The following is a 16,034-nucleotide window of genomic DNA, read 5'->3' on the forward strand; positions in this document are numbered from 1 at the left end:
GGGGAGAGAGTGTGAGATATTGCCGTCTCTCTCACTCCCCGCATGGCGCGGTTGGAGCGGCCGGAGCGCGTTCTTTCTGCTCTGGGCGTCGCCGAGTCAACACGAGCGCGTAGCGGGCATTTAAATTGTGATTTTATATGTAAGCATATTTAAATATATATCGCGGATTTCTGCGGACAATGGGTCTTTTAATTTCTGGTACATGCTTCCTCAGTTGGTTTGCCCAGTTGATTTCATACAAGGGACGCTATTGGCAGATGGCTGAGAAGCTACCCGGCTTACTGTTCTCTCTCTCTTGCGCTGACTATCTGTGATCCTGACGTATGGGGATTGAGCAGGGGGGCTGTTTGCACACCTAGACGATACGGACGCTCGTCTAAAAATGCTGAAAGATTATCTTCACGTTGCTATCTTTTGTAAAGCTGATTCCTGAAAAGACATGCTGCACAGTGCTTCGCATACTTAAAAGCTCGAAGGGCACGTATTGATTTTTGACTGAAAAACAAACTCTCCCTCTCTCTCTCTTTGTCTGCTCCTGACGGAGGGGGTGTGAGCTGCCGCCTTCAACAGCTTTGTGCCGCGGTGCTTCGCATACTTAAAAGCCAAACAGACATATTGATTTGTTTGCTTCACTCCTTTGAAGAGGAAGATATGTTTGCATTCTTTTAATTGTGAGACGGAACTGTCATCTCTGTCTTGTCATGGAGCACAGTTTAAACTTTTGAAAAAGAGACAAATGTTTGTTTGCAGTGTTTGAATAACGTTCCTGTCTCTCTACAACCTCCTGTGTTTCTGCGCAAATCTGTGACCCAAGCATGACAATATAAAAATAACCATATAAACATATGGTTTCTACTTCGCGGATATTCTTATTTCGCGGGTGGCTCTGGAACGCAACCCCCGCGATGGATGTATAAGCCGGACTTATGTATAAGCCGATATTCTATTTTTTCATTTTCACAACTTTTTTCCTTAGATAAGCCGCGGCTTATTGACAAGAACTTAGGGTATATATACAGGAGGTTAAAATCTCCACAGTCTAAACACTTGCTATTTTTAAATACATCCATTTGCTCCTATAAATTTTCTTACACTACAAGTTAATATAATTAGGTTATGGATGCTAAGGTAAGCACTATAATCTTTTTGGTATAATTGGATAATACCTTCTAATCTTTACAAATTTACCAAGTAATGCGTTATTTGAATATTTCATGTAGGTATTGGGAGGGGTTTAGATTTCTTAGGTGAAAATATGAACTGAGGGCATTTGTTCATTCTTTTTCAATACACTAGATCCTACTCATAGTCCTTAATACCATTCACCTACTTTTTGCATCTTCTCTTATTACTAAAAATAATGCCTTTTACATTAGGTGGAAATAAGACTTATTATAATAATATTAATATTTGTGATGTGTGTTAACAAGGGAATATAGGATTATTTACATGTGATGCAGCTTTTAGGTGAATAAAATATATACAGTAAACAAGAATGTAGAGCTCATATGAGAAGGGCTAACACCTTTAAAAATTTTAAGAAGCACTGACTTTTAATTGAAAAGCTGCAATAATTAAGTCAGACTGCACAGAGACTGCACAGAAGCCACAGATGTGACAATATATATTTTAAAGCAACAGGCAAGTACCACCCTAGGAGTTACTTTAGTCTTTTGGAAAAAGACAACTTCAAATTCCATACTTAATTTTGTTACCCACCAAACTGCGCATCACACAGATTTACTGTGCTTCATTCCTCTGACCATCTCCCCCATGTTGTCAGTAACAGGTAAGCCAATCCAGTCTATGCAGAGATACATGACTTCCGAGATGTAAGAAGGCTTATAGCATCACCTACCAGATAATTCATTTAACAAGAAAGGCTAAAGCCTCTACTGTTTTTAGGAGTTAGATTTTAAAGATGGGGCAAAAAATAAAACAAATTAAAACAAATAATGAGGATAAAACCATATGTAGATGAGAAGATTTTGAACCATATTTTTTCAAATGAAACATTCTGACTCTAGTCTTAAAAAAAAAAACAAAGCACACAAAGTCATGATTTTTACATAATGTCAGATTATAACCTTAAAAGTAAACCAAGTTTTCCTAAACCAAAGATCTGTAGCTTGTGTGTGAAACGGTGAATTCAGGTTACATGAACAGACTTCTGCTTATTTGTAGTTTGTTATTTTCATGGTCAACTGGAAATAGAACTTGATAATTACCCAAGTACTTTTGGTTTGTTTCCCTTAAACTCATTGTCACAATGAGCTCACGCATATCACTTTTACCATATTAAGTTACAATGGAAAGAAATGTGTGAAACAGTGAATTCCAGTTATGCAGAGAACCTCCTACTCAATTATAGACTTTAATTTTCAAGGTGAACAGGATAAGTAATTTGGGAGTTATTTAAGTATTTTTGGTTTGTTTTCCTTTAACTCACTGTTACAATCATCTTATGTTGCTCACCATATTAAGTTACAATGGAAAGAAGGGTGTGAGACAATGAATTCTAGTCATTTGAAGAACCTCTTACTCATGTATAGTCTGTAATTTTTATGATTACTTGGGCATGTAATCTAGGAGTTATTATTTAAAAGTGATTTTGGTTTGTTGCCCCTTTAATTCAGCGTCACAGTGATCTTATACTGCTCACAAATACACTATGTGTTTAGAATCACAGACATTTTCAATGTTGCAGATGGCCCTGGAATTTGTGATTTATTTTTTATTTGATATACTTTGTTAATCCCTGTGGTGAAATTGTCTTTTCGCATGACCTTTGGGGGTCAGCTTGGCATGTGTTTAAGGAAGCAGCCAAATGAGATTATGTAAGGCATCTGTTTCTGAAACTACAGACTCTGATGTACATTTCATATTATACAGTTGTGTATCACAGTCTTCTACTCCTTTTCATTTTCTGGCTCGATCCAGTTAGACCTCATCTCTGAAGAAAGTACTGGATACCTTTGAATGAAACCTTCAGTTTCTTGGTAATCTGTCACATAAAATAATCTTAATTTTGCAGAACAATAGATGGATGTGTTTCTTGGAAAAGCTGCACCATTTCTGAAACCAGAACTGAACTTTAGGAAAGCAAGTATCTTGAAACCCATAGAAAGACAACTGACTTGCTTTACTGAATCGAACGTGTTTAGGCTATGCTAACACAATAGCAAAGATTTCTTTAATAACCGAATAGCATTTAAACATGACTAATTATGGATGAGCTAAAAGAGTTCACCATTAGGACACTGGAGTATTGACTGGTAATAACTGGGCTTTGCACTCATATGTGAATAATAAACTGTGTATCAGTCATTTCAATCAATAGCTATTTGGAACATTAGTCATGTTTTAACTATATATATATATATATATATATTTTTTAAATCAGCTATATATATATATATATATATATATATATATATTTTAAATCAGTTTAGTGGTACCTTGAGAAAAAAAGTTTCACTTTATATCAAAAATGTGAAAATTACTGGGTGATTGCAAACTTCTGACCACTAGTGTATATCCTTTAACACATAAACAAACAAAAATGTATTATTATTAAAATAATCTGTCTAAACATGCCAAGTTGGTCATAAAACCAACATTTTTTGAAAACAGTTTCTAAAAGTATCACTGAACTTGCCAAGATGAGTCATGTATTGGAAGATGCTTTATCTTGTTTTGGTTCAAATGGCAGGAAATGAAAAATGTGACCAAGCGTGGTACGTTAGCCCTGAAAAATGATAACAGTAACAAGAAGGAAAATAAAAATGTCAGTACCTCATTGGGGTGTTTTCTATGAAATTCTTTTATGTGTTTCAGCCGATTGTAAAATTCAGCAAACTCATTTGGCCCTGAAATAGCATTCAATTCTTCTTTTCTCATTCTAAAAGTAAAGAATTTCAATTAGACAATTCATTATTTCAATCTCTTAACAATTTGGAAACTAAACATCTTGATTTCTGCTAAACATTACCATGGGAAGGTGAAATCAAGGTTTAAGTGCAACTTTTAATATTACACTTTTCTATGAAGCAAAGCAAATTTGCAGCTTGATGAAGACTTACCCATCTTTGTCTTCATACATATCTCTTAAATTTGCACACACATCCATATATCGCTGAAAAAGAAAAAAAAACATTTTTTTATCACTTGTATTAAATTAGGGCTGCCATGATTAATTGATATACAGTAATGAATAAAATTTTAATTTTCTTAATTAACTAGTTGTCCCTGCCCCTCCCCCACATTACGTGCCAGCATGCAGCGACTCTCTGTACTGTTTTTGAGTAAGCTAATCATGGCGGCAGTTGCACCACTTTAAACGGAAGACGGATTCTGCAAACATCAGGCAAAATTCTCCTCTGTGTGGGAGTATTACACCCAAAAACCTACGAAAATGTTAACTGTGTAAAACATAGCACTAACTCAATGAAGGTTTGAGCCACTGTATTTCTATGGGCAGAACAGGTAAATAGTCTGCTAATGTCATTGCCATTTACCACCATTATAACTCACAGGTGCACTAAATTAATGTTTCCGTACATATGGTAGCTAAACATGACAAGACTTGTCTTTTGCATTTACATGGGCTACAATGCACTGGGATCTCTGACAGAATCCTTCAGCACTGTCAGTCTGTTGCTGTTCTGTTGGCTCTGGTGTGACAAGAGGCTGGAGACATTCCATAACACACATTTCATGCACAACTTTCTGAATAGTGGACTTTTCCAGTAGGTACTGGGAATGTAAGGAAGAAAAGGATTCCCCAGCTGCCAAAAACCTTAGGAAGAAAAATAACAGAAATAGGGAAAAAATATATATACACACAGACATACATAAACATATACACACACACATACACAAAAGGTATGATCCAAAAGTTTTACACGAGTTGTTTTAAAAGAGTACTGTGCACTACATCTAGCAGCCGACACCGTAGCTATGTAGTACTATGCTTCATATACTGTTGTATCACTCTCCAAATGATTGCTGATCATTTGAATATTGGTAAAGAGTTCGCTGGATTGTTTGTGAGATTTGTTCCTCACGTCTTGACCACAGAGCAGAAAAAAAGATTGCGTTGTTTACTGCCAGGATCTTCTTTCCCAAAAAGTTCATCTTGCCCCATTGAAATACGATACGGCCACCAAACGAAAGGCATTTTCAAACAGTGGAAGAATTCAGTGTGCATTGACAAGGGAGCTTAACAACATTTCAAAAACTACTTTCCTGGAGGGCATGAAGAAGTTCAAGGAACGTGCAAAAAAGTGTAATGATCAAGGAGGAATGAATTTTGAACAATAAAAAATTCTGTTCATATAAGAAGTTATCTGTGTTTTGTAACAGTTTGTCTAAAAACTATTCTGTCTCAACCTTGTGTGATTCTCCAGTTGCCAAAACCTTAGGAAGAAAAATAATTGAAATAGGGAAAAAAACAAACTATACAAACACACATTATTAACAAAATAATATTGATAATGATGGAGAATTCAAAACAGTTCATAGAAGTAGCCTCTCTTTAGGGCTAACACTGATTCGCATATTGATTGACCAGCGTGTAACATGGTGTTGTACCACCTGCAGCAGGCAATCAAAACTCGAAACTGACATCCGACAGTACTTTAAGAACTTATGTGGAAATTTTTAACACAAGAAGGTCAAGGTTCAAGTCTAATAAAGCCAAAGGATCCATATTTTGTGAATCCAATAAAGGATGAACCTCTAACCCCACAGGTTAAAAATACTTAACTTGCCTGATAACTGTGCCCCCACCCCCCTTCCCCCCAAGTAGATAAATACACAAAACTACAATCTGGGTTGCAGATTGCCATTTAACAGAGGCAACAAATGCTATGTCATACTGAAGTCAATTAAGTGCTACTACAAAATGCAACCTAAACGCCTAGGTCACTCAGAACACATTCATTTATCCAAGATTTGAACACCCTTGTGGACAGGGTCTAAAATGGTCACCTTGTGGATCTGAAAGAAAACTATCAGCAGTTGTCAAAATTGAGCAGCAGTGACATCCTGTATAAGCACAGGTCAGTTTTATAAAGTATATTTTGGTATTATCTCCAGTTATTAAATTGTAAATAAAGCATAATTCAATAAGCAATCTAGCAGACTCAGTAAAATGTATTTTTTAATCCAGCGGAATTACAATTGCTCCAAAATGAAAATGACTTTGCACCATAGCAAAAAACAGCTAGCTGTCTGCCCAAAGTGGAACTGCTGCTTGAAAGTTGGATTTTTTTTAAAAAGAAGCACAATGTCTACTGCAATTTAGACCATGCAGCTCATCCAAATACTGGTTTTAACATTTAAAAGGATATGCACGTCTTAAGTATAATGGTTATGGGTTATTCCCACGTTCACTCCAAGAATACTCCACCCAAAAATAACATTATTTTTAAATGTTACTACACCGTGTTCAATTTTTAGTGGTTGACCAAGAACAATCTTTAACATCATGTTTATGTAGAAAAATGAAATGTTGAATTTTCAAATCCAAGCATTGTGAAAAATGCCTGGGGGGGGGGTTCTCTCATAACTCATGTCGCACAATCCATGTCTGATATCCTTTCTGCATATTTTGCTAAAATAGTAACACTTATTTCCTGAAATCCCCACACTGAATGCAAATAGGAAAGACGTCATTCTCACAGTGTTGGGCATTTGAATTGAATATCTGCCTCTCTGCATCATTTCCTGGTGAAAAAAAACTGTCAACAATTTAAACGCACATCATTGTCGAATTGACGTTTTTGCTGCTGATATTCAATGGTGAGTTTTGCAGAAGTATTAAAAATACTTTGGCAAAAAATGCAGCCAATTTGCATGTTTTGACCATACAGATGGATAACAAGACACGTGGATTATGCTGTACCAGTTGCATGAAAATTTTCCAATGGATTTTTTCACTTTGCTGTTAGACAGAACTGGTCACCATTAAATGTCTATTATGTCATAAACTGCTTTCTCTCATTCTGCATGAAAACATGAGAATACAGATTCTGAATTTGAGAAATGGATTAAGCGTGACTCAAATAACAGTTATGTGGCATTGCACTTTCCAGAAGAACAGTGCAGGACACTCCACTTGAGAAACTGTGAAACACTTAGATGATTTGAATCACTATCGTTTTGGAATTGTCTTAAGCTAGCTTTACATGGTACTCAGAAGCACAAATTTGGACTTGTACCTAGCTTCATGTGTCAGCTACTGGCATTGACATACTGTTCAGTTCAAATGGTCTTTTCTCATTTGAATCTGGTGAAGGCAAATCAGACAAATAAGCTGTGTTGTGACACTGACTCAGACTAACAGCAGAAGAGTACATTAAATATCAAAGCACTTGCTGTTAGACTTGGAAACTGCCAAAATCTGTCACTGAGGACGTTAATGGTGGAAGGTGCCACAAATGATATTGTAAGAAACTGGAAAAGTATAAACAGAAAGGTGAAGATGTTGACTTGAGGAAGATCAAGATGCTGACTAGAGTGTGGGGGAATCGTGCTAAATGCTTTGCTCCTAAGCTTGAATATATGTGGCAGCCGTGTACTGCCGTTGTATTTAACTGGAACACTGCGTGTATTCATTACTAAACAGGTCCATGTGTTTCCAGTTACACAGTCCAGGTTATTCCTAAAGTTTGGATGGCAACACTGAGGATAATGCAGAGGTCTTCACGAGGCTGCGTTGGAAAAACGCCAGTATGAGAAATAGATACACGCTTCTTAGAATAAACTGCACGCTTATCGCTAAAACTTAAACGAATAAATGGATTTGTAACAAACAAATGCAAAAAACGTATGCATTTACATGTATTTGCTTAGTGGACGTTTTTATTCAAAGCGACTTATAAAAGAGATCAGCTTAATCGAGTAAACATCGGTCTGGGTGACCGTTTGCTATAAAACGTGTTGAAATAATTAAGTGATGTTATACAACAAACTCTGTTATAGTCTTAAAAAAAAAAGATACTGGCAGATTAACCAAAGCAAATGCATGAGTACTCACATCCAACATAGTCCTTGTGCGATGGTCGGAGTTGATCTGATCTCGCAGCTGTAAAATAAATTAAACAAAATTGAGTAGAACTAGTTAATGTGCTTCACAGTTTAAAAATCATACTTTTATTTAGTTTTATCAGGCCTATGCACGGAGCAAGTGTAGAAGAAAAAGTGGCGAGACGCAAACGTACCGTCGTTTTTTTGTGAAGCATTTCTTTTGTTTTGGCATCCATTAATCTTTCTTTTTCTTCATGATATCGCCGTTGTTGTTCCAGAATAGTTTCCATTGCTCAGAAAAATTTAACCAGACCTAACTGATCCGATCATGAAAACACTCGATTCAACCTGGAAATCTGAGATCCGCCGCACACAGGTAGTTCAGCGAGGCCTTGTGCATCACAAACTGCTTCCGTACAAAAAACTATGCTTTACAACTCAAGGTTCCGGACAATAACTGCTGTCTTTTTTCCCCCGATTGAAATCTTGTATTTGTATTGCTGCCAACTACTGGCTATAAGCAGTAATGTTAAAAATAGTTGCAGGATCCGATCATGCATTTCCAAAAATAGAAACAGAAGACACAAAGCAGCCCGGTTCTGTACGCAAAGATTGTTTTTTTTTTTTATTTGTGTAGCGCGATTGTTTAGTTCTGAGGCTGGATTTTAGAAGATGAAGTTGAACTTATATTCAATGGACGGATACAATGCAGGAAGAAAAAAAACAGAGGTTCAGTTGTCTTCTTTACAATAAATACACAGGAAATGTCCACAATGTGATGAGCTGGCACCCTGTCTGGGGCTTCTTCTTTCCTTGCACCCGATACTTGCCAGTATAGTCTCCAGCGACAGAGGGCCGTTTTCATGTATGGGCACTACCCGAGGGTCCAAGTAGCCCACAAAGTTTCTGATGCCTATGTACTGTATGTTTCTGTTTGCCATCAAAACAGATTTTAGCCCGTTCTTTGCATGTGTCTGTGGAAACCTATCTATGATGATAACTTCCAAAATAATGGGCATTTTTAAAAAAAATTGTATCGTGTTTGTCTTATTACCGGCCCCAGGCCTATAGTTTTTGGTACAGTTTGGTCCAGTACTCATCCCCATATCCTTCAAAACAGTTTTACCTACTGTGTTTTCAATGTTAATTGCAGAAGGAATTAATTTTTGCAGTCCGCACTATTTAGTCATAGGTCCAGCGCCGGTAAGGCCATCTTAATGTACGGGCACAATGAGCACTGGTTTGGCGCCCCAGGAGCATAGGGACCCACAATGTTTCTGATGCCTATGTATGTTTCTGTTTTGCTATCAAAACAGGGGCCCCAGTGCACTACTTTTGCCCAAGCCGCCAATGATGCTGTTAAGACGTCCTGGGTCGAGGTCTATTGATTGGCAAAATTTTGGCATGAGTAGTTTTTGAGATATGTGATTTATTTAAATTTACATGTACACGCACTATCAAAGACTAATAAATGAAGATTGTTATGAAAGAGGGTCTGTGGCGGTGCAAGCTTTTAGTTGAAACGTTTCAGAGTGGGGCATCGGTGTTCAGTAGCATTGCAGAACAGCCCCAGGTGTTGATGAAGGAGTTGGCGAGTCCACATTCACAAGCAAACAGTTGAGAATGATAATGAGGGAGGATGAATGGAAATAAAACCAAGAAGTAACATCGGGAGAACAAGTCGTCATGGCGGAGAGGAGGCAAAGTGGTTGGAGGTCCCACAAGGGGGCTAAGAAAATGGTGCTTCATGTGGTGTCCCCGCTGAGCAGTCTTAAGGAGTGAGGACATTAGTGAAGCCTCCTAGCGATCCGGTAGATGCCAAGGGTGATGGAGGACCAGCTCTGGTGCACCTGCTGGTGGAAGCAGGTGGTACAGGAGCTGGAAAAATGTGATGGCAGCTGTCTGTGTCTCCCCCAGTTGAGAAGAACAGAAGGGGTGAGCTGGGGAAACTGGGAGAGAAAGGTGTGCTGGACTGGCTGAAGATCATAACCCAATGCCTGGATGGTTTTACATTTGGATTTTAACTGGTGTTTTTTTATCCTCCACATGGGCACTTGTTTTAATGGATAATTTGTTTGTTTACTTGATGAAGACTGCACTGCACTTTAATTTTTGGTACACTGTTAATAAAAGCACTATTGCACTTGGCATCACGATCTTGCTGTTCATCACGGTCATGACTATCAATCGTCCCAGGTTCAAGAGGGTCATGGCAGCTGCAGCCAAGCTGGACAGTCCCAAAGATAACTGACAGCTTGTTTGCCCTACCAGAGCACATGCTGGATGATGAAGAGAAAGAAATGGATACACAAGCACACCACAACAGACGTGTAAAGGTCAATGTAAATAAGTTTGTCATAAGGCTAAATCGCATTTTCACAGCACAACTTGGATAGGCCATTTAATACTTTAGAAAATACAGATTCAAGTAAAAATTATACAAGTGAAGAGGCAGCCCACAAAAGTGCTAGTTACTGCAGCAAGGCATAAAAAGCACAGAGAAAGAATAGGCTCAATTATAGTACTCCGTGGGCTGTTTTTAAGACAGCTGCTGTGAATGAGGGTGGATCTGTTAACCTGAGGATTAGTTTAGTAGTTTCCAGCTACATAAGCACCTGAGGTGATTTTTTTGTGACCCTCAAACACGTCTGGTCATATCCAAACAATAAACTATGGATTAATTCAGAGGTCTGCTCTGCATTTCATGCTCAGGCAATGCCAGTAAGTACAAAAAATCCAGATTCAATCTACACAGAGCTATTACAGAAGCTAAGAAGAATTAGACTTAAATTGAAAGGTCACTACACTACCACTGACACTCGGAGTATGTGGCACGGATTGGGAAAAATCACAGGCTACAGAAACAGAAATAGAGGGTTTGACCACTGGCAGCCATTTCTCACCGGATGAGTTCAATGAATTCTATGCCTGCTTCGAGGCCCACAACACCGAGTCAATAGGCAGGGAAGGGGGCTAGTGAGGACTCATCCCCGCAGTTCAGTCTCTGAGGGGACTGAACCCAGATAACATTGCTGGACATGCACTCAACGCTTGTACTTCAGCCCTTGCTAATGTTCTGGCTGATTTATTTAATTTTTCCCTTATACAAACCAAAATCCCCACCTGCTACAAAACAACCAGCATTATTCAAATGCCAAAAAAGAGCAAAGCTTACTGTCTGAATGACTACCAGCCCATTGCATTGACTTCTATAGTGATGAAATTCTTTGAGAGAATCATTATGATCCATATTCAAACATTCATACCCAACACAATGGACCCCCTACCGTTTGTATATAGACTAAACAGGTTAACTGAGAGCAACATGATGGGCAGCCCTAATGGGTTGCATGGGTTGCCGCCTTGGGGAAGTGCGGGGAGGGGCTGTTCCTCCTTTTAGTGGTATCTGTCTGACCCGTAAGTACTTCCTTCTCGTAATATTCTGGCATTAGAAGTCCACCCGGGTCCAGCATAATAGGAGCTTCCTCATTTCACTTCAGGTGGATAACACTTGCCTCGAGGTGTGGAGAGAAGCCGCTAAGCTGTTCCTGATATTGTGCTGTCTGGAAGAAGATAGCTATAGGAAGGAACTTTCTTAAGTAAAAATAAGCTCTTTTGAATTTGGAATGTCTGTGATTGTAAGGCTGGGTTTATACTTCACACGACGTGGTGCATTCTGCAAGCATTTTAATTGTTTTTGTGGCCCTGCAATGCCCTCTAGTGGCTACAATAACTAATACTACTACTACTACTACTACTTATACTATTACTACTAGATTGAAGATTTCTCTATTTGTCACATACTCAGTTATACAAGCACAACAAGCAGTTAATTTCAGTCTTTTAAATGCAAATTAGGCAGCGCAGTGGCGCAGTGTGTAGCGCTGCTGCCTCGCAGTATGGAGACCTGGGTTCGCTTCCCGGATCCCCCTGCGTGGAGTTTGCATGTTCTCCCCGTGTGGGTTTCCTTCGGGTGCTCTGGTTTCCTCCCACAGTTCAAAGACATGCAGGTTAGGTGCATTGGTGATCCTAAAAATGTCCCTAGTGTGTGTGTGTGTGTGTGTGTGTGTGTGTGTGTGTGTGTGATGGGCTGGCACCCTGCCTGGGGATTTGTTCCTGTGCTACCTGGGATTGGCTCCAGCAGATCCCCCTGACCCTGTGTTAGGATATAGCAGGTTGGACAATGACTGGCTGACTAAATGCAAATTGCATGCAATCAAGGGCTGATATGTTATGAAAATTATGATTTGTTTCACACATATTTAATTGACCTCTTTATAAATGCATAGAGTGCTTAATTTAATCATACTAAACAAAGAGTTCAGTTACACACCCAGGTGATAGCCTCTGATTAGGAGTTTAGTTTTAGTGAAATCCTGTAGCTGTTGCAGTTAACTGGAAAATGAGATGGGAAACAGCAAGACATAATCACAATTACAGAGCTCTGGGCTCTAATCCAGCCCAGTCTTTGCCTATGTGGAACCTGCATGTTCTCCTTGTGTCTGTATGGGTTTTCTTTGAGCATTCCCCTCCAAACCTTCCCCTATGAAGATAAGGTTAATTAGTGACTGTACCTCAGGCCTATATAAGTATATGTATTGTAGTGTGTGTGTGTGCGTGTGTGAGTGAGTGTGTCCTGGGATTGACAGATGCTCCCGCAAGGTTTGTTTCCTGTGCAGTCTTGATGATGGTGGGATAGACTTTGTCCCACTGAACTATAATATAATAATTTAAAAATGGATGGAAGGAAAAAATGTACTAAGCAAAAATTTGTATGAAACTATAAGAAGAGCTTAATTACTTTACTCTTGGATTTGTTTGTAAAATTGAAGCAAGATAAGATATTCAATGATTTCAAATTTTGCTGTTTTTGTGACATTTCTGTACAGTATTGCAACAAAAATAAAGATATAGGTCAAAAATTTCTCATACATTTAAAGTAGATAGTAGTGGCTTCTTTTATCCTACAATTTATTGTATTCTAAGTAAAATCTTGTTCATGAGTTTATGCTGAAATGAATCAGCACTTTTTGGTTATATTATTCCCAATTATAAATATAGTATATTTATATACTATATTTATAGTAAATAAACATTTTTTTTTATATATATATATTATTTGGCTCTGAAATTCCTGGACTTTCCAGGAAAAATGACTACAAACAGAATAGTTAAATTATACTAAAATCAACTTATTGAACTCCGAATTTTGGATAAAATAAATAATTAATAAATAAATGAATGAACGCACAGAATAATAAAGGTAGTGCAAAGGTAGTGCAAAGCAGGGCACATTCTTAGTAAAGAAAAGGTTCATCTTAAAGATCAACAAAATAGCTTTATTGGATTAGGTAAGCTTTATTTACGGATTCTGTCTGGTGCAGAGCGCTCATTAAAGTGGCATAGCAACTACTGCAACACACAGAGAGAATGTACACACAAAAGTGAAGCGTCTCTAGCAGGAAGTGAGTGTCCACAGAAGAATGAAAGGAATTATTTAATGGTACATCTTTTGGATTTAGTGTACTAATACATGACTCCCTGGAACTGCTGGTGTCTGAGCTACACACGTGTCATCAGTCTCTCTTGTTAAGGTAGTTTTGAACATATTTCAATGGAGTGTATTTTATAGAATTATTTTATATTTGAACCAGAATATATATTGCAAATCTTGGATACTATTTTGTTTTTTTACTTCTGTGGGGTATTTTACGACTACAAAGTGTAGGGTACAAAATTTGACTTCATTTGTTATGTAGGCTGTGTATTATTTACTTATTAAGAGAATTTGCATAAGATTGATTTAAAATTCAACAAACTGTTTAGTCAGCTGTATTTCTACAGACTTTTATATTTGTTTAAACTTACTATCAGCAGAAATTCAGCCTTGTTTACATTTGTAGGGCGTTATGCATGCATATAATTTATTTCAGAACACATTATGTTAACTCTTTGTACATCTAAACTTTGACTTTTGTTCTTCTGGTTTGTACATTATAGGGCAAGTTACAGGTTTTCCATTTGCATAGGATGAAAAACCTTGTGTTGCAACGATGGTGTTCTTTATTTTCTGGTCAATTGTAGAAAAGACCTTTGAAGGAATATTCTTTTTATGGAGGTTTATGTGGGTAAGTATTATTACTTAATAACACATGTTCATTGCAAATGAAAGCCTAAGACTAAGGGGAAATCCTGGACAATTTAAAAAAAAAACAACAGAAAAAATAAGATATAATTAACTTTTCATTTACACTAATAGTTTAAGTACATTCTTGAACAAAAACATTTAAGTCATTATATACGTAATGTAATTTCAAATGAGTAAATTCAATTGCACTAGTACGAAGAATAATGAGGCAGATGCTGATTCAGAAAAGTGTGCCTTTTAAAAAGATGCCATCACTGGTTTCCGGAGCTGGAGTAGCATTTCTGTACTCTGCCAGGATATTGAGTTTGGATTTTACAGGGTCAGTTGACAGTAAGGAGACTCCAGTTTGAGGCCAGTCTGGCTCAGTATATTTGTGTCGTGCCACTAAAAATAATCTTTATATATGATACGCTACCATGGCTGTCCGTTTGTCTGTCCGAGATTTTAAATCATACAACGTAAATCACCTGGAGCTCGCAAACCGTATTGACCTGAAATTTGGTACACATATACTACGTGGGGTGGCACGGTGGCGCAGTGGGTAGCGCTGCTGCCTCGCAGTTGGGAGACCTGGGGACCTGGGTTTGCTTCCCGGGTTCTCCCTGTGTGAAGTTTGCATGTTCTCCCCGTGTCTGCGTGGGTTTCCTCCGGGCGCTCCGGTTTTCTCCCACAGTCCAAAGACATGCAGGTTAGGTGGATTGGCGATTCTAAATTGGCCCTAGTGTGTGCTTGGTGTGGGGGTGTGTTTGTGTGTGTCCTGCGGGGTGTTGGCACCCTGCCCGGGATTGGTTCCTGCCTTGTGCACTGTGTTGGCTGGGATTGGCTCCAGCAGACCCCCGTGACCCTGTGTTTGGATTCAGCGGGTTGGAAAATGGATGGATGGATATACTATGTGACGTCTACTATCCGCTTTCAGGGTGATGATTGACCTCCAAGGTTATTCCTTTTTATTTTTATTTGATTTTATTTTTTAATCAACCCTTGACAGCGGCCAGCAGGTTGGCCGTGCGGCACATGTGTATGGGCGCCGTTCTCATTCCTACCACCTTTGCCGTCACTTCCCCTCTCTCTTCATATCTTAAATCATTCTTGAGGCAGATTGAAGACTTAAGTGCTAGCTTAAGAAAAAAAACAAGGAAAATGTACTAAGTAATTACAACACAAACACTGACTTAATCAGTTTAAACACGAAAAAATGCCGATGAAAGAAGAGAGGAAGCGGGCTGCTAGGGTGGAGAAAAGAAGAGCTGCTCAGGAAGCAGCAAGCGCATAAACCTCTGAGCAAATGCATGCTAAACGTACAGAGAAAGAGGATGAAAACTAGGAATGCTCAAGTCAAGTGTATTCACTGCACGTTATTGTGTACTCCACCTATACTGGTTCATAATAATTAAAATGTCTTCATCCAGAAGATGATTCAATTCTATTGCAAAGAAAAATGTAAACTACATTCTTATGATTTATGATTATTTACCTATTCTTAGTTTATGCTATATATTTTAACAAATTAATGTTTAGTCACCTATCCTTATATTGTATTGTATATTTTGTGAACATTTATACTGTATATTGTATTGCATGATGGTGTGTTAACCTACCTACTTTGGATTATTCTGGGTACTGCAGTTTACTTAAAAATCCCAAAATGCACAAGTTAGCTACACTGTTAAATACAAACTGGCTATGTTAGCCAGAAAATCATTCAGAGTTGATTCCTGAGTTGCCACACTTCTGGGATAGGCTCCAGGATGATTCACACCTGCAGTGGAATAAATTAATGAATAAATGAACATTTATATAATATACACATTCTTATTCCTCTGTTTATAAAATTACTACTTCTGTGCATTTCAGC

General features: G+C 38.1%; 2 protein-coding genes across 4 annotated transcripts in view; one reads left to right on the top strand and one right to left on the bottom strand.

Moving 5' to 3' along the window:
- sf3a3 (splicing factor 3a, subunit 3) overlaps positions 1-8,451 on the bottom strand; it is a 31,959-nt gene extending 23,508 nt beyond the window's left edge. The window contains exons 1-4 of the mRNA XM_028819156.2: positions 8,226-8,451; positions 8,042-8,089; positions 4,083-4,135; positions 3,796-3,901 (exon numbers count right to left, since the gene is read on the bottom strand). Coding sequence (XP_028674989.1) covers positions 3,796-3,901; positions 4,083-4,135; positions 8,042-8,089; positions 8,226-8,321 — 303 coding nt within the window. The 5' untranslated portion in view covers positions 8,322-8,451. The remainder of the gene's footprint in view (positions 1-3,795; positions 3,902-4,082; positions 4,136-8,041; positions 8,090-8,225) is intronic.
- A 4,990-nt stretch (positions 8,452-13,441) lies between these two features.
- The window catches only part of LOC127525892 (CAP-Gly domain-containing linker protein 4), a 58,346-nt gene continuing 55,753 nt past the window's right edge, over positions 13,442-16,034 (top strand). For 2 of the 3 annotated variants that reach the window (XR_007933506.1, XM_051919101.1), the window contains exons 1-2: positions 13,442-13,625; positions 14,032-14,159. Coding sequence is in view for 2 of the 3 variants with exons in the window: in XM_051919101.1 (XP_051775061.1) it covers positions 14,085-14,159 (75 nt within the window). In the remaining variant the exon portion in view is untranslated. The remainder of the gene's footprint in view (positions 13,626-14,031; positions 14,160-16,034) is intronic. The other variant, XM_051919102.1, reaches the window with a different exon arrangement.

The sequence above is a fragment of the Erpetoichthys calabaricus genome, chromosome 14 (assembly GCF_900747795.2).
Source record: "Erpetoichthys calabaricus chromosome 14, fErpCal1.3, whole genome shotgun sequence".
Lineage (NCBI taxonomy): Eukaryota > Metazoa > Chordata > Cladistia > Polypteriformes > Polypteridae > Erpetoichthys > Erpetoichthys calabaricus.